Source organism: Myiozetetes cayanensis, unplaced genomic scaffold (assembly GCF_022539395.1).
Source record: "Myiozetetes cayanensis isolate MyiCay16 unplaced genomic scaffold, myiCay2020 scf1, whole genome shotgun sequence".
Classification (NCBI taxonomy): domain Eukaryota; kingdom Metazoa; phylum Chordata; class Aves; order Passeriformes; family Tyrannidae; genus Myiozetetes; species Myiozetetes cayanensis.
The window spans coordinates 60,388,616-60,415,213 of record NW_026086604.1 but is presented as its reverse complement, the minus strand read 5'-3'; the positions used below and the strand labels follow the sequence as shown (position 1 = coordinate 60,415,213).

At 38.2% G+C, this 26,598-nt stretch overlaps 1 protein-coding gene across 2 annotated transcripts; it reads left to right on the top strand.

Moving 5' to 3' along the window:
• Nucleotides 1–145: 145 nt before the first annotated feature.
• Nucleotides 146–25,984, top strand: EXOC3 (exocyst complex component 3). Of its 2 annotated transcripts, none has more exons than XM_050306374.1 (13): nt 146–237; nt 2,442–2,626; nt 6,495–6,714; nt 8,748–9,429; nt 13,682–13,799; nt 16,196–16,321; nt 17,972–18,072; nt 18,550–18,660; nt 19,304–19,454; nt 20,169–20,291; nt 23,089–23,250; nt 24,545–24,672; nt 25,133–25,984. In XM_050306374.1, exons 2-13 carry the CDS (start codon nt 2,483–2,485, stop codon nt 25,302–25,304), a joined length of 2,238 nt encoding a protein of 745 aa, XP_050162331.1. In that variant the 5' UTR covers nt 146–237; nt 2,442–2,482; the 3' UTR covers nt 25,305–25,984. The 2 variants fall into 2 exon arrangements, with proteins under 2 accessions (XP_050162331.1, XP_050162254.1); XM_050306297.1 differs by lacking the exon at nt 146–237 and adding an exon at nt 751–888.
• Nucleotides 25,985–26,598: the final 614 nt, after the last annotated feature.

Genomic DNA, 26,598 nt, shown 5'->3' with positions numbered 1-26,598 from the left:
CTCAGTGACCTTGACCCTGGCCCCAGAAGCACACGCGGTGCCCTTTTACAGCCAAACTGTAAAAACAAACAAACCAAACAAACAAAAAACCCAACAACAACAACAAAACCTCCCGGCAGGAGGAGCGGGAGGAGCCGCTGGCGCCGGCGGCCGCGCGTTGCGCCTGCGCGGCCGGGCGTGCGCCGGCGCAGCGGGCCCTGTCAGCGCGTTCCGCGGGCAGGGGCGGCCGCGGCCCCGGTAAGTGCCGGCCGCGCCTCCCGCCGCCCCCGCCGCTGCCCCCGCCGCTCCTGGCGCTGCCCCCGGCCGGTGAGCGCCGCCGCGCCCACCCTGCCGGGCTGTCAGTGGCTGTAGCGACCCCGGTGTGGCAGGGGGAGGCGGAGGAGGCGCGGGCGGGATGGGCCGGGGCGGTCTGGGGAGCCCCCAGGGGGTGGCGGGGCCGAAGGGGGTGCTCAGGGCTCCTCCCGTCCCGGGGCCGGGGCGCGGGCCGAGGAGCTTGGCGTGCCCGAGGGCAGGTCTCCGGCCTTTGCCCGGCAGGGACGGGCACCTGCGTGGATGCGAGTGATTCAAGTTTAGCCACCTCTGTCAGGGAGGAGCCGGGCGGGGCTGGGGCTGCTTCCTCCGAGCTTTGGAGGGGTCACGGCCCAACCCCGGGTGTCGCTGCGTGCCCGCATCCCAGGAGCTCCTTCTGGAGTGGCAGTGGCCTGCTCCCGTGAGTGTGTCGCCCCCGCTGGCTCGCCTCCGGAGCGTGAGACCCCAGGATAAGGGGTGCGCTTACAGCCGGAGCCTTTCCAGGACTGCTCGGGACTTAGTTGTGTTCACTTCTACCTATGTTATGCTCTGAAGATGTTTGTAGCTTTGACTGACAAATCTCCGTGTAAAGTTGACAAGGTTTGCTAAACTTTGCCCTTCCGTTTGGGTGGTTGCTGGTTGTGCAAGAGCCGGTCTGTGTCAGCAAGTTGGTTACAGTGTGCTTGGCCACTCATTCTCTTCACGTTGTCTGCTTGGTGTGCCTGGGTAGTGGCTTGTGTGGATTAAGGGTGTTGTAACCCTGTGGAATGTATTCGGAGTTTTTAGTAAAGGCAGTAGTTCAGGATGAAGCTCTCTGCTCCAACATACCATTTCCATAGTAAATTCATATCTGAAAGTAACTACTTTTTACTTATTTATTTATTTGTTTTAGATAGGGCCCAGATAGTGTGGAAATGGATTGAGCCAAACAAAACTGGAGTATTCATTCCAAAGTGTGAATGGTAGAAATAGAACCTGCACCTTCCAATGTAGGAAATCAAACATGGTTTGAGCTAAGCAGGCCAGTTTTCTTGCTTTTTGCTCTTTCACGTCTCTACCCTTGGCACAGTTCTTTATCAGATCACTACTCTGTGGAGATTAAGTGATGTGCTGGATATATGAATGCAGACTGCTTTGAAAGTAGGTATCTACTTTCAAGGAATAATATGGATATGAGAAAGTTTAGTCTCCAGCTGTGGCAGCAGAACTGAAAATGTTTCTTTGATTACAAGACAAATAGTGATGGATATAATTTGGAAGCAATGAGGAGCTCCAAATATGTTTGTTGGAGCTCTGTGGACATCATATTCTTGCATCCTTAGTGACTGGGGTCTTCTCTGCTTTCTTTTAGTAGCTAGTGAAGTTTGAGAGAACAGGTCTGGCTTAATGGCCAGCAGATATTACCTTTTCTGCAGACTAGTTTGCATCCATGTCTTGACTTCACTAGAAATTCTGCTGGAGAATGAGGTAAAATACTTGACTAATGTTTCCCGACATACTTACATCTCTGATGAACTGGACTAATACCGTAGGAAGAACTGAAAATGAGTAGGAAATAAAAGAAAATTATCCATCAGCAGTTTAAATGGAAGTGCTTTATAGCTGAGTCTCTGGGTTTAGAGCTTCCACAGCTGTTTCTCTCTGGTTTTGGTAGCAAATGTGACCTCTTGCTGCAGCGGGACTGTGATACTGTCAGCTTCACCAGACTTTGGTTCAGGAGGAGTTAGGATTTTTGCTTGGACCATCTACAAGATTCCTTTATGCTTGTCTCATTCCCCTTTTGATAGACAAACCTGCACTAGGATTGAATAGAATCTGGTTTTTTAAATAAAAATTTGCGGTTCTTTTGGTGGTGGTGGTGGTGGTGGGTTTTTTGTGGTTTGTTTTTGGCTTTTTTTTTTTAATACAGACCTACAGAGAGTAAGGTAAATGCAAAAACAGCAAGCAAAGAACACTTCAGGGAAACAAATGAAACAGTTAACTGACTTTAAATGCAGTTCTTGTAGAATTCCAATTACTCCTCTTTATAGCGCAGTCTGATGATGCTTCTGTCAAGTTGCACTGTTTTTATTGCCAAAGTTTAAACTTTGAAATGTCACATAGCCATCCAATGAAAAAAAAATATTTTCTAAAAATGTTTTGTTTCTTTTCAGTACTGTTAAGTTATGAAGGCATTTTGAGGACCTAATCAACAATGGAGGAAACGGATAGAGAAGCTGTTGCAACAGCTGTTCAGAGAGTAGCAGGAATGCTGCAACGTCCTGATCAGCTGGATAAAGTGGAGCAGTATCGCAGGAGGGAAGCTCGTAAGAAGGCTTCAGTAGAAGCTCGACTCAAGGTATCAAGTGTGATAAACCTGAGTGTCTCTGGTGTGGCATGAATGTACTTTCTTTTTTTTTTCTTCTTCTTCTGGTTTTTTTTTTTTATTCTACATTTTCAGCCAGATAGTTTTAAACCATGACTTCAGTTTTTGCTCTGTGTCCAAAACAGAAAGTTTGTATCCTGAAAGTAATGCAAACTAATTCTGTACATCTTACTGACGTTTGATTCAAGCATTCAAGTGTTCTTAAGTCCAGTACCTTCTATGGTTTACCTGTGGACAGCTACCCTTGTCCTGTGTATCCTGTCAGCCAACAAACTTTTGTCGTAATAATTGAATACAAAAAATTGATGATTGCATCTGAAAAAGGATCAGTCAGTTTTGCTTCTGACTTTTACATGGCTTTAGGGAAGACAGCAAAAATACATCACACTTCTTGTCTCTTGTGGAAGTGTGCCCCATGATTTTCCCCCTCCTACACATGTGCACATCTGAGTGCATCCACCTTCACAGACACAGACTTAGCCTGAAACAGGACTATGGTTCATCCTGTGTTTATTGTCCATATCATACTGAAATCTGTGTTTTCTTCCTTCACTGGTACTCACTAGCCAATAGTCATTGCAGACCACTATATTAAGTACATGGAGTAGAGTCTTAGGAAAGTGCTTTGGGAAACATTTTCTCAGATCACAATGGCTGGTATACACTGTATCTAATTATATATTTCAGTATAAGGTAATTTATCTTACAACTATTTAATGGCTCCTTCTTTGTGAAGTAAAAGAAAGCCAGTTTTCTTTCACGGTGAAGAATTCTGTTAGAAAATTACATGTTCATTCTTGTCTGTATCATAGAAACAGAATTTTTCTGGTGACTTGGACTGGGTTTTTCAGATTTAAGTCAGAAGCATGTAGTGTGGAGTCTATTAATAATGGATCAGCTCTTTAGTTACTGTGAGCTATTTATAATATATGAGCACAGTCATTTGCTTAGAGTACTTTATCATTTGCCTGGCTGCTTCTATAGACAATCATGACTAAACTTTGTAAGTCTTGTAAATGCCTAAATCCACTTGATAGCTGGTTTCCTTGTTATTTGCTTTAAGTTACTTCAGTCATCTGTTGGTGGTCAGAAAAAGCTGTTCCAAAAGGAAGCATTTCAGTAGCCCTTAATCCCCTTTAGGATGCATTCCTGAAGCAGATGATGGTTAGTGATGCCATTTTTCCCATAAGAATTACTGTAATGGATGGGAGCACAGAAAGGATGTAAGAAATACTCTTGCTCTGCATTTAAACTGTATATAATTATGGTGTGGAAGATGGAGAAACACAGACATCAGGATCATCAGCCAGAGGATTTGCTGACTTCTCAGGCTGGATTACTGCTTCATCTGTGTGAATGAACACAAGGGAAATCTTTCAGCGTGAACATGTTAGTGCTTCTTTCTGACTGGATATGCTTTCATCTTTGTCATTTTCTTCGGGTAAATCTAGATATCCTCTCTGTATCCTCTCTCAGATGTTTAATTATGTCCATTTCTTCCATCCTGTATTTCTTCCTGTGTAACAACTTTTTACGGGAAAAACTGCTTTGAAATATGTCAGACTCCTCTGTTTCACGCATGAGACAGATGGTGGTTAGTAAGCGGTATTTTTGAGGTTTAGTAACAGAACTCTGAAATAATGTGTGGAGGAGCACCAGGTAACACTGTGGGCTGGTGCTTTTAGGCTCTGCTGTCCAAAATATAGGTGAAGAGCTGCTTGCACTCTATTCCAGAGCCTGTAAAATTACAAATATTGGCAGCCATCTTTGTGCACTTATGCTGTCAGTTGAAAAACTACTTCTTTCTGAAGAAATACTGTGTATATATCCTAGGAGAGTTTCTAGGTCATGGGTCTTCCTGAGTATAAACATGCATGAATCCTCTCTGTTTTGATTCTTAGCTACTGTGCAATCATGAATTTGAACCATAGGGCTCTAGGGAGACCAGGCAGCGAGGATCCTGTTTCCACGGCTTCATGCTGAAGGCTGTCACTTCAAAAGACACAAAAATGAAGTTTAGAGCCCTGTTCTCTGGATGGCTTGGTTTTGTTTTCATTTCTTTAAGACAGTGATGGTCAGTCCAATTTAAGATGAATATGCATTGTCGGAAGCAAAGCCCACAATGCATGGATGCTTCACTCCCTGCCCCTCCCCATCCCCTGGCCCCAGCTGAGTATTAGAGGACAAACTGAACATGGATGGTTGTCTGTTTTTAGAGTTTTTCTTATCCATTTGTGTTCAGAAACCGAGATCAGTAGTTGTTTCTGTTTAACATAATCAAGCTTCTGCCAAAGTTAAATAGGCAAAAATTTGAATAAGTAATACTTAGAAGATCTACCTCAGAAGAAATTGAAATATCGAAACAGAAGCACTGAACGTTTAATGATCATGTGATTTTTAAAATACTTTATGATCAGCTGCAGAAGGTTATGTATGAATATTGTATTGACTGTTTGAGTATCCTACTTATCCCTGTAAGCAAAAAACATATTAATGCAACAGTACTATAGATAGATGCAGTATAAAAATGCCTTACCACTACTTAATTGTACTAAGTCTGGCAAGAAAATACATTTTTATCTAGAAAATCAGCATGTCATAATTTGAAAGTACATAAATAACACTAGTTTAAAAACCAGTGCATTTTTCCGGGACTTTCCCAGTACATTTAAAACACAATAAATGTTGTTCGCAGTTACCAGGATTTCCTCTTTGGCTTCTAGTACGCAACAAAAAGTTCCATGACTGTCCAAGTTTCTGGGCCTTAAAAGTCTGGCAAAAAGTGTGTTTTGAGCTTAGCAAAACCATTAGTGCCTCATTTCTTTACTGGTTACTTCGAGTCCTCGAGACAAGCAACTGAGTTTTCACTGATCACTAGTCTTTGGCTTTTCTTTTGAAGTTTGTTATTTCTAGTTGTATTTTCCACTCACCTGATTTCACCTTCATCACATCATTTTAAAAACACTTATGTAAAAAACATGCTGTGGAATTGATCTGATTTCTTTCACTCAGATATGCACTGTAATGCATTTTCTGTAAGGTGTTTGGTCTGTCAAATGATATTCAGGCTTAATAGCCTTTCTGAAGAGTCATCATTTCAAGTGTCGCATGTCACAAAAGATCTATATCAATAGCCTGTCTTTAAACCAAAATAATCTAGTAGTTAAATTGTTGGTCTGGTTGCTGGTGTTTCACAGCATCAAAATTTTATTCAGATTGGGGGTTGTTGGGTTTTTTTTGACTGAATCACTTTTGATAATTTTTTTCCTTCAGACATGACAATCTGGAGGGTGTTTTGGTTTTGGTTTGTTTACTTTTTTTTGGAACATTTCAGAATTAGTTTTTTTTTTCAAAACACTTCCAGTTGCAAGTCTTAATTTTAATTAATTTAGTAAAATGCATTGAGAATCTGTACATACCAAGCACTCTATTGAAACATCTGGATCAGCTTTCTTTTGATATACCCCTTTGACATTAATTTATGAAGGAAATGCAAAGAAATCTTATTCTGCCTTCCCATGATCCTGGTTTAATACAGATTTATAAAGTTGATGATCTATCTGCCTAAGATAGATCACTACGTTAACTTTGTTGGTGAACCAGTTGTATCTAGGTCCTTTAAAACTATATACAACTTCAAAACTTGAGAAAAGAATATTTGCAAACACACAAGGTTGTGCATGCGCAAAGTTACCCATTTCTAGTAAATTGTAATCTTTCCTTTTCATTTTTTTCCTCTGAAAGTGATAGCTACTGAAATGAAAATTAGTTCTTGAGAAATGTTAAAAATGTGGAACTTATTATGATTAATAAGAATTCTTTCTTTTTGTTTGTATTTAAGGCAGCAATACAGTCACAGTTAGATGGAGTACGAACAGGCTTAAGCCAACTGCACAATGCCCTGAATGATGTGAAGGACATTCAGCAGTCTTTGATAGATGTCAATAAGGACTGGAGGCAGAGCATCAACACTATAGAAAACCTCAAGGATGTTAAGGATGCTGTAGTGCAACACAGCCAACTGGCAGCTGCTGTAGAAAATCTCAAGAACATATTTTCAGGTATGTTCTTTAATGTTCTTTACACGATCCATCACATACTGGAAGCTTTTTAAATGGTGCTAACAGCAGTAAGGTTCTCAAGTAATGTCAAGAACTTTCAACCTCACTGGGATTGAAGAATGAAGGAAGAATTGCCTTCAGAGAATCACATTCAGAGAAGAAGCTGGTAACCATTTAATATATATGAAGACTAAATTGTGCTGTAGGAACTTCTAGTCTGTCCTATCTCATCACCACACACAACTTATAAAGAAGTTTCTTGGTAGCAATCAGTAGCAGGGATAACATGTTTAATGTAAAAGGCTGAAATATGCAAGCAAGAAATAGAGAAAGAATATTTGTAAAGTTCTGGTATGTTGGCACCTGAGTTGTGCATCTACAGTAAGCCTTTTGGTACAAATAGTCCCAAATTATTTTAGGAGCGAAAAACATTTTCCAAACAAAGATAAAAATGGGAAATGGCAAGATATCCAGTCGAAGATTCCCTGACAGTCTTTCACACACAGCAATTAGGAGTCGCAAGGCTTTCTGTTAATGTTGTAAGTGTAAGTATAAACTGAAGTTCAGTTTCAACTGTTCATAGTCTCCTTGCTTCAGGATTAGGCAGCACAATCATAGAAACCAACTTGTGCATAAAGCAATTATACATGGAAGACACTTAGTTTTTGTACCACTGCACAACTGTGAGGCTTTGCAAATTAACATATGATTAATGTGATGTAAGGGATACTGTGAAGATAAAGAAAATGGGATTACCTCTGTCATTTGGTGCAGCTTTTTTAGTGCGCGTTACAGTCCATCTTGTATCATGGTGAATTCCTTTCCAAGACTTTTCTACTTATAAATAATTTTAAGTATTTTACCCCTATAGCTGGGGCTAAACTTATACTTTTTCTCCTCTTATCTCCTGATACTCATACACAGAGTGTACCTATTAAAAAAAAAATTGTTTCCCAGTCATATTAGATTAGTTTATTCTCTCTAAACCTGTATCCAACTGTTGCAGTACCAAACTGGGATACAGTGTGCAACTTAGAGAAAAAGAGTATTGTTTACATGCAATGTCTAACAGCTAAAAACAAAGAACAACAAAATTATGGATGTTCCAGTGCTGAGTTGTTTTGTTTGTGGTGTTTTGTTTGTGTTGTTTCCTTTTGCACAGATGAATGCAGTTGAGACAATAAGCCTTTTCTTCTCAGGTACTTAGGAGATTTTAGTATGAAGCATCTCCCACTGGAATTGCTAAGCAGTATACTTGTTTTGCTCAGAGATCATCAAATGTTTTATAAACCAAGTGGGTTTTGTCATGATTCAAAAGACAGTTACACACACAATCATTAAACCTTTTTGGGGGCTGCCAGTTTTATCACTGTCTATTTTGCAGTTACAGTTTTTCTGCTGAGATTTTTCAGTTCTTTCCCCACAGAATCCTAATCCTCTTCTGTAGTATTCCTCAAATACTGAAAAATAATAAAGAAATAAAAGCTGCTAAATATTTTAGCAGCATAGGTAATTATCCCTATTTCCTGTGTTCCTTAAGTAGGCAAAAACTGTTCTTTCAAGGAGGAGGTAAAATTTGGCATTTGTTGCAGCCTCAGGTTCAGCAGAGTAAGTGACTTTTAGTCAGGTAAGTTAAGGGTTTTTTGTGTATGGTATAAGAAGGCTCATGCTGCAATTTGTTTCATAGTAGACTTTCCTGGATTCATTCATTTATTTATTAGGGGCGTGAGGGAAAGAGGAAATTATGCTCTGTTGGCACTGTGATCTTTGTTTAGCCACTGATCAAAATGGACCATTGTAGTTAATAATGTATAAAGTTACATTTATATATAAAATAATGTATAGAGTATAGCATTTACTAACAGTTTTTGAATATTTCAAAATAGTTTCGTATAAATTATTTAAAAATAATTCCTACAGCTGTTCTCTGGCTTTTTTCCTAGTGCTTTTACAATCTTGTATTTATTCTTTGTATTTTGATTTTGTGGTGGTGTACCCTTTGTGATTTTTCTTCTTCTTTGCCTTTCTTTCAGTTCCAGAGATAGTCAGGGAGACACATGACCTGATTGAGCGAGGGGAACTTCTGCAAGCTCACCGAAAACTGATGGATTTGGAGTGCTCTCGTGATAACCTGATGTATGAGCAGTATCGCATGGACAGCAAAAACACACATGACATGAACCTCATCCATACATACTTTGGGGATATGCAGAAACTGTCTGAGGAATTGGCAAAGCAACTTTGGATGGTGGTTCAAAGATCTCTTGTCACGGTCCGTAGAGATCCAACCTTGCTTGTTTCTGTTGTGAGGATAATTGATCGGGAGGAGAAAATCGACAGGCGCATGTTAGACCGGAAAAAACAGACTGGGTTCATACCTCCTGGCAGACCAAAGAAGTGGAAAGAAAAAATGTTCAACATTTTGGAAAGAACTGTGAGCACGCGAATTGAAGGCACTCAGGCAGACACTAGAGAGTCTGACAAAATGTGGCTCGTGCGGCACCTGGAAATCATCCGTAAATACGTCCTTGATGACCTGCTCGTGGCCAAGACCCTGCTGGATCAATGTTTTCCTCCACATTATGACATTTTCAACAGATTGCTAAACATGTACCATCAAGCTTTGGCCACCCGAATGCAAGAACTTGCTGCAGAGGATCTGGAAGCAAACGAGATTGTTAGCCTTCTGACTTGGGTTTTAAACACATACAACAGGTAAGGCCCCTTTATATTTTCTGTTATCAGTAGCTGAGAGTAAGTGTGCAAAACATAGTGTGTTAATATTTGCGTGTGTATTAACATACAAGAAGATAAAAAAGAATAATATCAAAACAACAAGTTCTTTACTGTTTGCTACGCATTTGCTTTCTGGCAATTGCTCCTTAAAACTTGTTTACATTTTCTAATATGTAATTTTGAGTTGCTTAAAGTTTTAATGCAGTTAAAGACCTGCTTGAAGCTATGGTCCCCTTCTATTTGTGTACCAGCTTGGTGAAGAATTGGGAAGAGCAGAAGAGGCTGAGAGCTCATGTGTGTGAACCAAAATGTTTGTTGTAGCCACAGCGCAGGAATATTTGTATGGTTATTAACTTTCTATTGTTCTTTTTTACAGGGGTTGGGACTGTTTCAGTTGCTTCATTACTGTTAAAGGGAAAGAATGTAGTAACTTCCTTCAGGATTTCTCTCAAAACTTGGTAGTGATTTGTTAATTTAAAAGGATTTCTGCTAGCAGGTTATTTCCTCTGATAGACGCATTTCTTTTGAGTTGTGTGATTGTTGTGATAACTTAAGTTTTGGGGAGATTTTTTTGCCTCTTTTTTTTTTTTCCATCCTCTATGTAGAAACAGCTCAAATGACAACTGTTTAGTTTTTGCTGGCGTGTAGTTACTAGAGCAACTCATTTGTTTAGGAAAAGTACTGCTAGCCTTTCTCTGGTGTATGACTGTAATCCTGTTCTGAATAGCTGGCACTGATCCAGATTCTGTGCTGTGTGTACTTTTGCCGTCTTCAATTGTTCAATGTTGCTAATGAAGCAAGTTGAATGCTTGGTGTAAAGTAAATAGGTAGGAGATAGTACTGTTCTGGTGAATTTTTATAGCCAACTTTAAGATTCATTTTGTGTTCAGAACTCTGGGCTTTAGTCTACATGGCAAAGTTCTCCTACTTTTTCTTCCCTGCAAGGAACAATGAGGACCATCCTCATTGCATACTTAGATACCCATGCAGGGTATATAAGAGATGTAGCTGCTAATAAAAAGATGAGTTAATTGGCCTTTTCTTCTTTTGAGGGCCAGAGGAATAACTCTACAGTGAATGAAAATCAGAAATATGTGAGTCCTTCTACCTACAGTGGTATGACCTTGGCAGAAATCCTGCTCCTAGGTTCTTCATTTGTGTCCCCGGGGCTTACGTTCCAGTAAGGCAAATCTTGGTCTTAAAATTGCCCTTCTGCCCTTCCCCAGAAAGCAAAGTGTATTGTTACTGAGTTAGACAGTTCAGAGCTAAAGCTCTCTCAATCCATGTGTTCCATCAGTGGCAGGGCACTGTGAGGGAGCAAAACCAGAGTTTCATCTGTTTACAAAGCAAACAAATCGAAAAGGGTCGCTCCTGCTAAAGCAAATTACATGGCTTGGGGCACCTGTAGCTGAGTCTTGTGAAGCAAATGAAACAGTGAGGGAAGTAGACACAGTACAGGATATGTGAGAATGCACTTCTACCCTGTATATTTCTGTAGCAAGTGGGATGGATATTAACTTTCAGGAAAAAAATAGGGTTTGACTTTCTCTTTAAAAAAAAAAAAAAAAAAAAACAAGAGGGCAGTACAGTGATTTTATTCTTGTGTATTACAATAAAATGTTATAAAGAGGATGTTAATAACTAGAAAAGGTTGCCCACAGAAGTTGTGGATGCCCCGTGCCTGGAAGTGTTCAAGGCCGAGTTGGATGGGGCTCTGAGCAACCTGATCTAAGGGGCTGGCATCCCTGCCCATGGCAGGGAGTTGGAACTCTAAATAATCTTCAGGGTCCAGCCCAAACCATTCTATGATCATTAATTGTTGTGTATGTTTGTAGTGTGCAGTGGAGGAAATTGGCTCATGTTTGTGGCTGGAAAAGTAAAGTTCTCAACAGGGACACTTGCGGAGCTTATCAAATCTCAGTTGCCAGACATCTCTTTACAATAAACAATTCTCTGTAGGGATATATTTCTAATAAACTGGGAAGGAGGATGGACTAAATGACATCATGAGAGCCATGTTTCTGTGATATTTCATCCTCTTTTTCCTTGTATCAAATATAGGTTCTAGACTGCTGTTACATTCCTTGTTCACTTCTATGGAACACTGTATGGTAGGAGATAGTTTTGTCCTTTCTAGTTTTTCTCTACTTTTATTAAATGTAATTGAACATTAGAGGGAAAATATACATTTGTATTGTATTTGCATATTATAGCTGCACTTCAAAACTGACTCAGAGAATACTGACCAATTAAGAGAAGCATCAAGTGTTTTTTCCCTGTAATGAATTAATAAAAGAATCCAGCATAACTTCTGTTTACAGTATTTGCAAGATAGGATTTATAAAAGGATTGTGGCACTTTTTTAATCAAAGCATGTCTTGGAAGGTCTTTTTAGAAATGTGCTCAACTCAGAGGTGAGAAATAAAGTGATGCTACATGTGGAATAATAGTCTTTAATATTTGAGTGGGATGCAGTTTTAGTGTGCTGGGTGGATTTCTCTTTCATACTGAAGTCAGTGAGACTTTTGGAAACATAATGTTGTTCAAACTGTACTGGGTTGAGACCAGAACTCTGATCTGTGTTTTAGGGAAAAATATAAGTCTTGTAAGATCCTGATGCCCATAATCATAATATTATTTTATCAGATACTGATCAGGTGATGACAAAGCTGCTAGGAGTTCCCCAGCATTGCTACAGACAGCGTCAACAACCTTCACTCTAAGGAACAGAAGGAATGTTACTATGTATCTAGTTAATGTCTCTGTAGCCTTGTGAACAAGGATAATGACGTATAATGAGGCTAGAAATATTTTCTAACATGTCACAGTGTCATAAACAGCTTCTCACATTTCCCCTAAATCAACCTAGAGCAGGTCCTGCTATTACTTTCAGTAAACAGCAACAGAATGGAATTCTGTTTTCTGAACAGAATAGATTGAGCCACTTAAAATAACTTCAGTCTCTTTTCCTACAGGCTCAGGAAGGTGTTACAAGTGTAGAGTGTTCCATCACAGTAGCTGTTACGGTTTCAAAGACAAGAATTTTGGTATTTCAATGGTTAGCTGTAGTGGCTTTTTCAGTGCTTTGAGATTTATTTTTTTCATGACATGGAAGCACCACTATGCTGACTCACTGCAAAACTTCAGCTTGCAGAACCATACAATCTGGACAATTGTTTAGGAATTTATTTTTAAGTTGCTATTTATTTTTATAGTAGCCGCTGCAAATATAGAATTTGTGGTTTCCTTCTGAAAAACACACTATAAATGGAATGTGAAACAATTCTTGTTATTATGATTGAATATATTTCCATCAACTGTAATAAACCACTCTCTGAAGAGTGTGGTTTTGAGCTATTGATTTTTTTGAGCATGAAATATAAGAGGTCTTGTGCTTTGGCGTAGCTTTGGGTGTTTTTTAGTTACACAAGCCACTCATTATATGATCTTATTATATATAGATGTCAAATATCACTGTAAAGTATTAATTTTATATAATCCTTGTCAAAATATTTTTGAAGGTTGCTCTAGTTTCTTTCAAATTCTATAAAGTCAAGAACTGTCCTTTGCAAGCAAGTGCTGTTATACAGTACACATGCAGTGTACTTTTGATTTGTCATGAAAGATGCCTCTCCCTCATATTAGCTATATTCTCTACTAAGACAGGAAGCACAGGTAGATTTTCTCTTAATATATTTTAATTTTTATATGGATGTGATACAAGTAGCAAAAGAGAAGCTCTTTTGAGGAACTGAGCACAACAAAAAAACCTGTCACTGATCTTTCCCATTCTAAAATTCAAAATGTGTAAATTGTCTGTCATCACCTCTCAAATTTAAAAGACATATTAAAAAGTCCGCTATTAAGAGCCCACAGGTTTAACCTGGTGGCCTTTTTTTCATTTTAAGTAATCACTAATTTAGTTTTAAATAATCACTAATAGATGTCAGGAATGTATGGGAGAGTTGAATATTTAAATGTAGCATTTTTTTGTTATATGCTGGGCTATAGCTTTTGCATTCTGCTCTTTCTTTTATATAGTTTGATTTACATTCCTTGTAAACACTCTTATTGTTGCAGTTATTATTAAGAACTTTTTGACACACGTAGGTATTAGAAAATTGGAAAATTGCTCTTTACAGTGGACATACAGAAAAAGCTGCATAATCTAACTTTTTATATCATTTTTATTTACTAATCTGCAAGGCCTTTTTTTTCTTTTATAATTCAGTGCAGAGATGATGGGAAATTCAGAACTGTCTCCAGAAGTGGATGTAAATTCTCTGGATCCTCTGCTTTCGCAAAATGTGGTAGACCAGCTTCTCAGCAAGTACATGTCAACACTCACTGTGAGTAATAATAGTGCGAGGACACCTTCAGATGAGTTTATAGCTGCATTAGTACCTCAGTGCTGTTCCTCCATCTGAGAAAACTAATGTGACAAATGTGAATCCAACACCATTACTTTTATATATTTTCATATTCTATGTGTAGGTTTCTTTATAAAGTTATAATCAGATGATTTTATAGATGTAAGCCATGACATTTCAAGGAGTTATGCTTTACAGACTATTGCTAATTATTTCTTAGAAAGGAAGGAATTCCAGTATTCTTATGCCTAAATCCACAGTGCTAGTCTGTTAGGTGTTACTATACTTAGAAGACACTGAATGCAGCTTGGTGTTGGGTACCAGGTTCCTATAGTAACTCCATCAACATGTGTTACAGATGTGATCTTTTGAAGGTAATCAGGAGGTTCATGTTTGCCAGTTCGATTCTTTTAACAGCCTTTCTCTTTTCATGCCTGTCAGCTGCATGAGCATAATTTCCTTTTGTGGATGCCCTTTCATGTGCATCTCAAACATAAAGGCAGTGCTTCTTGGTTATCCTTAGAGTTACTAGAAATTGTTCAACTACCTGGCAAAGCAATCATTATGTGGTTGTCAGGTTTGTTAATATATTTTTCTTTAAAGATCCACTGATTTTCTCTGACTGGATGTTTGGATGGTTGTAATTTTGGACTTGCCAAGCAGAGGAGGGAAATTTTTATGCTTCTTTGGATGTGTCAGCTACTAAAATATGTCTGGCAACAGCAACTACTTGGACTTGATACTCATCACAATAATATGAACCAATCTTGTTACGTCTCAAGGGAGTTGCCAGTAGAGGCTCTGCTTCACATTAGCTTTATTAGGACTTTTATGCAAAGTTTATTTTTTTTGTACTTACCTTCAGGACCAAAAAACATTGGTTCATTTTCTCAAACTACTTTTGTCTTCATCCAGGAAATGCCTTTGAATTCGTTTTGACCTCACTTAGGATGAAAAAATATACCTATATTGGTTTTTCAGAGTTGTTTTTTCCCTACTTACTGGAAAATATTATGTATAGAATATTTATTTATAGAACATAAAACTGCTACTCTGTTAAACAGAGTGGTTTTCTTTTTGCTGGTTTTGATGTTTGGATGTATCTTTTTTTTTAATGCAGAAAATACTGAAACTACCTATTTGTTTCACTTCTACCTAAAAGTGTTTATAAACAAAATATAACGAGTTCTGTTTGGGTAAATGAAAGTATTTCCTAATTGTGACTATCAACTTAAACCCAGATCTTTACATCAATAAAAAAATTTCATTTTCATAAGAAATAAAATGCTAATAAATTTTAACAGATTTCTAGAAGATTTTTTTTCCCCCCAATCACCTGAGCTTGAAAAAGTTCTTGCAAATGCTGATACTGAGGTGAAAAAAGTCCTTTGGGCTGCTGGCTTTTAAAAGATTAGTTCTTCTTTGCAAATCATGTCTCATGAAAGCAGTTCCCATGCTCGTGAGGAAAAAAAGATACTACATAGTTTCACATAACTGAAGATGGTACTATGTGGACTTCTTTGCCCTTACTGTACATGCCTGTTACATATTGGAAAGAAGTAAGAACATTTATGTTACTAGGGGTTTTAAGCAAATGTGAACAAAGTAGAATAAAGGCAGAAAATATCAATCCAACCAAGAAAGAAATCAAAGAATCCTATTACATATTTAGCAAACATGCTGGTCTTTACCATCTGCCCTTGTGAATAGGTCTGTTATGTGTCATGCAGAAAACTGGCTTGATCTGGTTCTAAAAACAGTCTTTCTTAATGTCCGTTTGCTGTATAATGAGCTTGTCGGATGGGAGGAGAGCCAGCTATTGTATCCATCACTGTGTTCTGCAGCACTCAAGTTCCAAGAAACACAACCCATTCAATCTAATCCTGGGATTTTGTCCCCAGCAGTAACAAACAGTTTCCTAAAACGTAGGTGTAAAAGGAACTACAAGCAGAAATGTGCTATTTTTTGTACATTAAGTTTTACCCTAATTTTTTCAGTTGTTGAAAAATTCAGTTTGGAACCTAAAGCCTGAGCCTTAATAAATGCTTCCAAAGTTAGTAAACATGCTTATTCTGACAAACTAACTTTGTGTTAGGAACACAAACTGCCCTTTGTGTTAGGAACACTCCTCTTCCAAAATGTGCATAAATTTTAAACTACATCACTGGTGTACCAGTACTAACCTTTGTTGGTGCAAATTTTAAGTTGTCCCTGTTACCTATATCCTGTAGGAATGATGAAAGTTGTCAACATTATCTTTTACTGTGCTACTCTTCATTATGGAAATGGCTATTATTCCAGATATTGTAGCAGGTTGTTTTGTTTTATTAAATTAAAAAATCTTTTCTTTTTCTTGTTTGCTTTATATAATGAAGTCTAACATCATTGGCTGGCTACGAAAAGCACTGGAGACAGATAAAAAAGACTGGATAAAAGAAACTGAACCAGAAGCAGATCAAGATGGGTACTATCAGACTACGCTCCCAGCTATTGTTTTTCAGGTATAAGAGAACTTGGTTATTCTAGAAAACCTACAGAAGCAGTACATGGATTTGGGGGAGTAAAGGGATGTGAGGGGTAAATCCAACATTTTGGAATGTCATTGTTTCTATGTCTTTTGAAGTAGAATAGGATTTTTTTCCTGTAGAGTTGTTAGTTGGAGGGGGTTTTATTTGCCTTTTTTACATTAAAGCTCAAAGACTTTGTTCTTTTTATGTGTAGATTAGAAACACATTTTTCCCAGCCTGTTCAGCATATTTGTGTTTAGTTAACTGCTTTTATGTAGGTCTCTTGATGTAAATTTGTAGTATACACCTACCAGATGAGATGTTTGTAAGTTGTTAGAACAGTGTTTGTTAATAGAGTGCTGAGTTAGTTAGGCTGTTTGTTGACATGGTGCTGAGGTAGTTAGGCACGTATGTTTCTAGAAGTTATTCATTACACAAACGCCTTAATACTAGAATAAAAAGTTCCATTAAAAGTCAAAACTGTTGCTGTTTTAAATGCTACTTCAGTTAACATTAATGCCTATCCAAATTATTAAATATCCTTAAAACAGAAAAGATAAAGCTAAAGGCCATAAAAATACCCAAACTTGCACCACCCTGTTGTCGGGAGTGGAAGGTTTTGAAAGCGATCTTTATCAAGCAGAAAAATGTCAGCTTATTATGCTCATTTTCTAATTTTTCTTTACAAATATTTTGTTAGGTAACTTTAATGAAAGTCTCTTCTTCCTGCATTTGTTTCCCACTTAATTATTTTCCTGGCTTATACCAGGATTTTTGGTACATTCTTTCACATTTGTATTAGGGCCAAGGTTGACTTCATCTAATCGTTTTCAGAAACTGTGTGATGTCAAAGAAACTGGTGGCTGATTGGCTCTAGTGTTATGCTGTCAAAGACTGAAGAGTTGAGATTCACGTAGCAGTGAAACTTTTAGAACCATCTCAGCATAAAAGCAGCTCATGTTTCTCCACCTGGTTTTGCACCCTTCCTTTCCAGTTCCCCTTCTCTCAAACACAGAGAGGAGGCCCGTAGGTCACCTAGATCTTCTGCCTGCTTGTGTTTCCAAAGTTTAGGGGCCCCTTTACTTTGATAATGTGAGATGACTACTTTCATCTATGGGAAAACCAAAAGAATTTGAGTTATAAGGTTATTCATTACTAAGTACAGGAGCTGACACAAAAACTTAGATACTGGCTGTAAAACCAAATCACTACTTAGATATTTCGCTGTAAAGCCAAATCACTACTGAATTAAAGATATTAAGTACTGTTTGATGAAGAAAGCATGCAGCTGTTTTCAGTATCAGGAGAAAACTACAGCATGCATTAATGGTTGTCAGTAATATATTAATTATTCTTAGGGAAACAGTGACTTTTGGTTTAGTCAGCAGCAGTTGTTGGGCTTGTTAAAAAAAAAAACCAAAACCACCACCACCACCACCAAAAAAACAAAACAACCCCCCCCCCAAAAAAACCACACCAAAAAACCCAACAAAAAGCTTATGTGGAACTGGTGCTAGAGAGCGTCTCTAACAAGGGAGGACTTCTGTCTTTGGTTTACCACCGATAATTAATTAATAATTATAATTAATTTTTATTTTATAATTTTATAATTATAACTTTATAATTAATCTATTTTCGTCTTAGATGTTTGAGCAGAATCTTCAGGTGGCTGCTCAGATAAATGAAGATTTGAAAACAAAGGTACTCCTTCTATGTCTACAGCAAATGAATTCATTTCTAACCAGGTAACATAATGTTTAAAATACAGTTGCTTTATCCTGCCTTGGTCTCTCTTTGTTCCTACAATACCAAATCTTGTTTTTCTTTGTTTCTGTGTTTCTTTATTGCTTTGGCTTTCTTCATGCCAACTAAGCTTTTCTTCCCTTTCCTTTTCTTCCTTTCCCCAGTTTCACTGCAGAAGTTCTTCTGTGCTGGTGATTGACACTTTTAAGTTCCACTCTGTAAATGACTCTAATTTTTTGAGTTGGTTTTGCTTTCTTTTATATCTCAAATTTATATTTCTTTATCGTAAGGAAGACAGAAGACACCTCCTTGGCTGGATTCTGACCAGAACAGAGAGACTAAAACATCACATGAGCAACAAGCCCTTTATAAAATACTTCTAAATACCCAAGCCCTTATGGAGCATTTGGACCTATGGGTGTACTTAAGTAATTACATATTTGCATCTTGTTTAATGCCATTCCTTGTATATGTTAAAGGTACAAAGATGAAGCACAGTTGTATAAAGAAGATCATCTGAAAAATCGTCAGTATCCTCAGTGCTATGTTCAGTACATGATTGCAGTCATCAACAACTGTCAAACCTTTAAGTAAGTCTGCATGTTCTTGCAGTATTGTCAGAAAATTAGCTATAGATATTTCATTTGTAATACTGCCTGTTCCAAGGACCTTCTCTTCTTCTGTATACAAAGAGGGTTTCAGTTGAGATAGTTTAGCTGAGTTTTAGAAGGCAGGTATTGTGATTTTCCCTCACTGGTGAAAACCCACTTGTTATTCCAAGAATTTCATTGCCAAAGAAAAACTTGTCTTCAGCTTCCAGAATCTGGAAAGGTAATTTCATTTAATTTGACTGGGGCCTGCCATCTTTTCTTCCACTGGATCTCTCAGAGATCACCTTCAAGCAGTGTGCTCAAGGTGAACTGAGCTGGAGAAAAGTAAAAGTAGACCTTCTGTTAAGAGTATCAGAACAGGGCTCATGTGTTGGTGTTCAGCAGTCCAACACCTTATTCATCCATATCTGCTGCCATTGCCATGTCTGCAAATCATAACACACAAGTAGCCTAGGCTGATCACCTTAAAATCACCCTGGAGAGTAAATTAAGGCTTCCAGAGCAAGTGGCATGCATTGTTTCCGCTTGTATAAATAACTGTCTGCTATGTCTTTTTCTGTGTATGCACTCCAAAAATTGTGCATCAGTGGATGATGAAAAGCTTTTTTTCTTTGCGTCACAGAGAATCTATAATCAGTCTGAAAAGAAAATACTTGAAAATGGAAATGGAAGACACACTGTCAATCAGTCATGCAAACATGGATGCAACTTTAGACATCATTGCCAAAGAAGGATGCTCTAGCCTGCTAGATGAAGTCTTCATGGATTTGGAGGTTAAAACTTTTTTCCTCAAAAAAACCCAGAAGTATTATTTTTAAAGGAAAGATAATTTAGGAAGGAAGTAGTTGTGGAGCCTTTAGATTGCTAAACATATATGTGGTGTGCTAGCAAAATGCCAGTAAATGTTCGTATTGTTCTTCCCTGGTATAGTTTGCATGTAGGAGTCTGGAAAGTTGCTTAATTATGTTTCACAGGATGACTTCAGGCAGGTGCTTTGTATATAGTTAATATTTTCTAGCAGATTGTACTTAGTCCTATGTTGTTGAGTTTTAAGAATTATTTGGGAAACCACTACTGTTACTAAGTTCATCAGAGGTACAGTTCACCTGTAATTAAGATACTTAATTGATTCTAGAGGTCAGCCCTTTCTGATTGATAGATTTCCACGTTTAGGAATTCTAGCTTCTTGTATAAAATTCCTCAGGGAAAAAAATTACTACTAAAATGAAACTGGGAGTATGGGGAGGGAGGCAGTTAAATTAAAGAAATGGCAGGGGTGAAGAAAGATGCTCTGGGACTCAGTAGATTTGTAGTAACATTCTGAATTAATGTAAAACACCTTGAATGACTCACATGAGGAAAGATGTGGGAGCAGGGTAGTTTAGAAATGTATGACAGTTAAAATTGTCTCCCATTTTTTAGTGACTGCACTGATACAATGAAACTGTCAAAAATTCAGTCTGATCTATTGTTCTTTACCTTCTCAGCCACACCTCAATGAGCTGATGACGAAGAAGTGGTTGATGGGGTCTAATGCAGTGGGGACTATCTGTGTCACTGTAGAGGATTATTTCAATGACTTTGCAAAAATAAAAAAGCCATATAAAAAGGTAGGTGCAAAATATTCTATGGTACTTTGCTAATGTACTCTGAAAATCATGTTGATTTGGAATTTCTGAATACTAAGTGTGAAGGGAGATCTCACTGCAGTCTACAACTTCCTTGTGAGGGGAAGAGGAGGGGTAGTGATCTCTTCTCTGTGGTGACCAGTGACAGGACCCGAGGGAATGGCCTGAAGTTGTGTCAGGGGAGGTTTAGGTTGGATATTAGAAAAATGTTCTTCATCCAGAGGGTGGTTGGGTGCTGGAACAGGCTCCCCAGGGAAGTGGTCACAGCACCAAGCCTGACAGAGTTCAAGAAGCATTTGGATGATACTCTCAGGCACATGGTGTGACTCTTGGGGATTGTCCTGTGCAGGGCCAGGAGTTGGACTCAATGATCCTTGTGGGTCCCTTCCAACTTGGCATATTGTGTGATTCTGTGGATGGAATTCAGAATCGAAATACAAAAATTGGAGTTGATTCATCACTAGAAATGCAAAAACATTCATCATCATCATACTGCAGAAGTCTGAATCTACTGTTTCTTTCTCATCCTTTTTGTTCACAGCCATAAAATATTGTCAGACAGATCTAAGTTGCAGGATTTAGTCCAGAAAATTTATTGGCATGTTACTAGATATTCTTACCAGCTTGTACTTTTCTACCTCTCCTCAGAAGTTTGTAGTCCGATAAAATTAGCTTTTCTGAAACTAGTTTTGCTGGTCTGTAATTACTTTTTTTTATAAATGCACATCAAATGATTCCTAGATTTAATGTATACAAGGAAGCTTAGTAAATTTGGTGCCTAACAAATGCATAGTTGTGTTTAAAGTGCTCTTACAACAGCATAATGTGCTAGGCTAGGTTATCTTTTTTTTTCCCTCCTGTGGTCTGTTAAAGGATATCTGGATTTCTCTATTGATAGAAACAAGTAAAGTAATATGAAAGATTAGAGTCAGGTTTGAGTAGTTATGACAGCATGTCTTAAATGATTCCCCAAGACTTAAGAAACTGCTTGAATCTAGCAAAATAAGTACTTGGGTAGTACTAAGTAGAAGGGCTTAAAAGACAGTTTCCAAATCATACACTTAAACTCTTTCTTACCTTAGTTCTTAAAGTGATAAAAGGGAACTGCTCAGTTTCTCTGATGATCTCTTAACCTTCAGTATTTACACAACCTAGAGGTTATTAAGTGAAACACGTATTTTCAGTCAGAAAAAGGGTACAAAATAAGTTAAATTGATCCCAGAATTAGTCTTTATCCATGGAACACCTTTCTTTTCCATGCTTAGCATGAGTTTCTAAGTGTTAATACCAACCTCTCCAAACACGTTTCATCATGTAGCATTTATTACCACCTTGTGGGGAAGAAGATTACAAACAGATTTTTTTGACATGAATCATATCTGCTATTCCACTGTCTCCCAGCACAAAAAAATCTCCCATACACGACACCATATGTTCTAGCACTGGATGAGACACACCTTTTTTTCCTGCAAACAAAGTACCTGCAAGAAGACTGTAGCCCAGTGGGAAGGACACTGTTCTGGAACAGAGGGGATCTGGATCTAACAGTCATTCTGCTTTGCCATTTTCCTCATGTGTAGAGTGAATGCCCTGCCATCACACCATTGGCTTTTCTGGAGTGTTCTCAGTTGTAGTAGAGCTGTTCTTCACTTATTTTGCAGCAGGATGGGGCATATGTGTCAGTCCCCCACAGTCTGTTCCATGCACTTCATTTTCCTCCATGTAATTGGCATCAATTCCACCAATGCTGGAGAAGCCATCCCTGAACAAACAGTAAACTCTGGTATTTCTGCACAGTCTTGAAAGCAGAACTTGAAATTGTATTTTCTGTGTCCTGGATGAGGGTGGTACTTTGTGATCTGCTGTTTTCTCCTTTTTTTTTTCCTTTTTTCTGCCCTTTTCTCTCTTTCCTGAAACCTTTATCCAAGTTTTTACTGAAGAACATGTTGATTGGAACTGAATCTTAATACTTACTACTAGTAAAACACAATAAAAAATTTGTGACTACCTAATATGCCATTTTTTCTTAATTTTAAGTAACTCTGCCACCATGCTTAGGGGAAGGAAACACCCCTGAGGACTTGTGGGATTTAAGGACTCTCCTTACATTACTGTTAAAAAAAAAGCATGTGAAGGTTTTGTGGCTTTGGTTTTGTTCTTTATTTCCAAACCTCTGCATTACTCTTGCATCAATACCAGGTGCTTCACCTAGGTACCAGTAGCTATTTCCTATAAAAAGACAAGTGTAGAACATCAAATAAGTCAAGGAAGAGCTGAGAAGGTGATTGCTGCTGGCTTGCCAGGTTTCTTACCAGACTTGACAGAGATAATATGGACAAGATTTGCTGTGCTTTATGCGGTGTACTGGAGCTCATCAGCAGAAGCTCCTCTCGTGGCTGGTCATTCCTTTACCAGAGATCCAAAGAACAAGGCTGCAAGGCCAGGCACAGGTCCGTTCTAAAGATTATCCATGTTTGGATGATCACTTCGTGTCTGTTCTTCTGTCTTTGATGCTTCTCAAAAATAATTCAGACATGTCATTAGAGATGTCTTGGATTTGTTATTTCTCATAATCAACATATCATTAGGGAGGGACAGATTTTCATTTCTGTTAGCACTGTGAATCTAAACCCACATAAAATAGCAGTAGCAAAAACTGTATACTGGTGGTAAGTGCAAATACACAATTCAAAGTCAGATAATTGTCCAAAGCCTAAAAGTAGTGGCTACATTTGCAGGTATCACTGGCATAATCCACCACCTTTTTCTTTTCTTTCAGACAATGACTCTTGAGGCCCATCGGAGAGTAGTCGTGGAATACATCAGAGCAATCATGTTGAAACGTATATCTTTCAAGAATGCAGAAGAGAGAAAAGAGGGTGCAGAAAGAATGATCAAAGAAGCAGAACAGTTCAGATTTTTGTTTAAGAAGCTTGCAGCTGTAGGTATTTGCTTTGGGTAATGTTGGTAATCTCATAATTTAGAATAAACCACACATGTTTACTGCTTGGGGAAAACAGCTAGGGCTAGATCTCCATGTCTCCAAAATGTTGAGTGACTTGTAAATATCAAGGATGCCAGCTGAGGGCACAGACAATTTATGAACACACAGGCCTGCTGCTAAAATTCCTGAGCACCAGTTTCTACTGCTTTGTGCTTTTACAGCTCTCTGCAGCTGAATATTTGAATGGCCTCACAGCGGTAGGTACCCTGAATTCATAATAGTAAGTGAAAGAAAAAAAGCAGTTCATTGTTTGTTTAGGAAAAAAATTTAAAAAAATCGGGCTTTGCTTTTCCTGGCCAGAAGAAAAGGTGACCTGGCATTGAACAGGTGCAGTTACTTATTACCTAAGGAGCATGCAGTGTATTCATTTGGATCAACACGACAAGTATGTTGACCTCATTTAAAGTGGAGTGGAAATAGAAAAGACTAGCCAAATATTTGAGAACCAATGTATAAGGTAGGCCTAAGATTTTTAAGTGCATAAGGAACAGGAATCTTCAGGAAAGGTCCTAGGGCCAACAGATAACAAAATGCAAAAACAATGCACAGAAAGATAAAGCCTGAAAAACTGGCAGAGTTCATCTCTGCTCACTGTGGAAGGTGTTGGATCACTCCTGCATCAGAGCCCTTCAGGATGTGGGATTCTGTATAAGATCTGTTCAGATTAGGGTATTGATAGAAGATGTTGTGGAATAAGTGAAACAAACAATACCAGATTGGCAGAACCAGATGACCTGGAACTAAGAGCACTAAAAATAGTCTAGAGATTAAATAGCTAAAGTTCAGTTGCTCAGTCATTGAAAGCTGCTTTGGTGGCCAGATGATTAGAAGGAATCTAATGCAGGGGCAATTTTTAAGTAATGTTTCAGAAGAGATCTGGCTTTCACATCAATTATTCCTAATATTTATGCTGGTAGATTACCCAAAGTTGAAGACTAGAATGTATCACCATGTGGATAAATATAACACATTGTTTGTAGGACATGACTTTCTTCACTGATATTCTAGGATAAGTCTTTGAATGAAGAACAGGGAAAGAGAGAAGGGAATTATGGTGATAATTCACAAATATTTTGGGGTTTTTAATGTCTGAAAATTCAGCTCTTCAGGAAATTCAAGAGCATTGTTGGACAAAATAATTATTTAAGGATTGTTTGTAGATTTGGGGAGCATTGCTATTGTTTTGGGGCTTTTTTAGTTTTGGTTTTGTTTTTTTTTTTTACTTTTGCAGGGCTCTGGAGAGGACACTGAAGGACTCTGTGGCATCATTGAAGCCATTGCAGAGGTTATCAAGCTGACTGATCCTTCACTGCTCTATCTGGAAGTTTCAACTTTAGTCAGTAAATACCCAGATATCAGGTAATTTTCTTTGCCCTCAAATTTAAAAGATAGATGGACAGATACCAATTGTAGTTTCTTTGGGTCTTGGGCAAATTTCAAAACAATGTGAAAATGTGTTCATATTTTTCATACTTTAGAATGTAACCACTTCCTTGTGAAAAATGATGGTAATGTAAAATGCATGCGAGCTGGCCTAGGAGTTACATCTGTTTAAGTACTCAGTGGTACAGCAGAGGAATAATTATGATACTTCAATTCTGTGTTTTGAGAGGATAAAATATGTTTTGGAGTCCTAAAAGCAGACAAAACAGTGCTTTATATTGAGCTGGAAAAGCCAATTCTGAGTGACTAGATATCTGATTAAGGATTAAAGTACATGCTGAAACTGAGTGAAAGGATTGCCAGCTAAGTGCTGTTTCTGACAAACTCTTACTTTGCAAAGTTTCCTAATGCCAGTTTTACCATTTTCCTTTGGCAGGGATGACCATATTGCAGCTTTGCTGACAGTGAGAGGTGATGCCAGCAGGGATATGAAGCAGACTATCATTGAGACTTTGGATCAAGGTCCAAGCCAACCGAATCCAAACTACGTGCCAATCTTTAAAGAAATTACAGTTCCTACCCTAACTGTGCCAAAACTTCTTAAGTAATTGACAACTCTGTGTTTGTGTGTCATTACTGCTCTGGGATCAACAGATTTGAAATATTTGAGGGCAAATTTGGCGATGATATCTCAAGTGAAGTTCAATATCTATTGATACTTGCTAGGCATGTTTCTAAAGACTTGGATGTGAGAAAATGTAGTAAGATTTCTGAAAGAAGATGGATTAAGGGTCATGCTTGAAGAACGAAGCTTTTAATGGCATGGGGGATTTTTTACTGACCCATTTGTTACAGCTCTTTTTGCTGTCAGCAGATACTTTTTTGTTGTGGAGTATGTTTGCACAGTGCACTGCAATGCTATATAAAGATACTTACACCAAAACCTGCAGAGCTGTATTAGTGCTGGATATACTAACATACATCGCTTACAATACCTAAACAGACTCCTTTAGAACTATCTTTATATAGCACTGCACTGAGTGTTAATGTCCTCAACTCACTTTCACGTTATATTTTGTGTATGTACTTAATTTGGTGTAAAATAGTTTATTGCAGAAAAATTAATTATGAAATCAGTTTCCTGAATTAAGGGACTGAAAGAAATTGCAGCAGTGCAATTTGATTATAGGTTGAATAAATAAATAAAGACATAAGGTACAATTTTTTTCATTGATTCACTAAAAACAGCACATAAAGCACCACCAGTTCAATAAAATGTTAAACGATTTCTGCGTTCAGCTATGATTCTTTGCATCCTTATAGATTTACAGAAGATGTAAGTCTTTTTCTTGTTGTGTGAATAAATACTGGATTTAATAGTTTTCTGAACACACAAGATACTGGGTTTTATTTCCACAGTATTTTCAGATTATAAACTTTTAATTATAAAATAGTACTAGACAATTGTAGATTCAAAAATACTTCATGAAGGATGCAATGAAGGCATTATCTGTTATACCTGAACAGAGCTGTCAGAGATAAGTCCAAGGAAGACATGAGCCTACATTGTTTTAATTAGCACTCTGGAGTTTGTGTATGTAATTGCTTTGGCCTGTGAACACCCAGACCGTCTGCCATTCCAACCCCTCTCACCGACTCTTCAGTACTGCAGAAGAGATACATGCAAGGTCAGCAATTTGGACAAAGGATAGAACAGAGAGTGTGGCTTTCTTTACTGACAGGGGCCAGCATGTCCCAAAGGATAAGGACGGTTCAGTAGAGCATCGTATTTGTATCTCTGTGCTTGGGAGGTTTTAGCGAGCCCTGGAGGCACTCCAGTTCCCAGGGGACCGTACACTGTTCCTAGATATTGTGGGCAGGGGGAGGGGAATTAGGCTGATT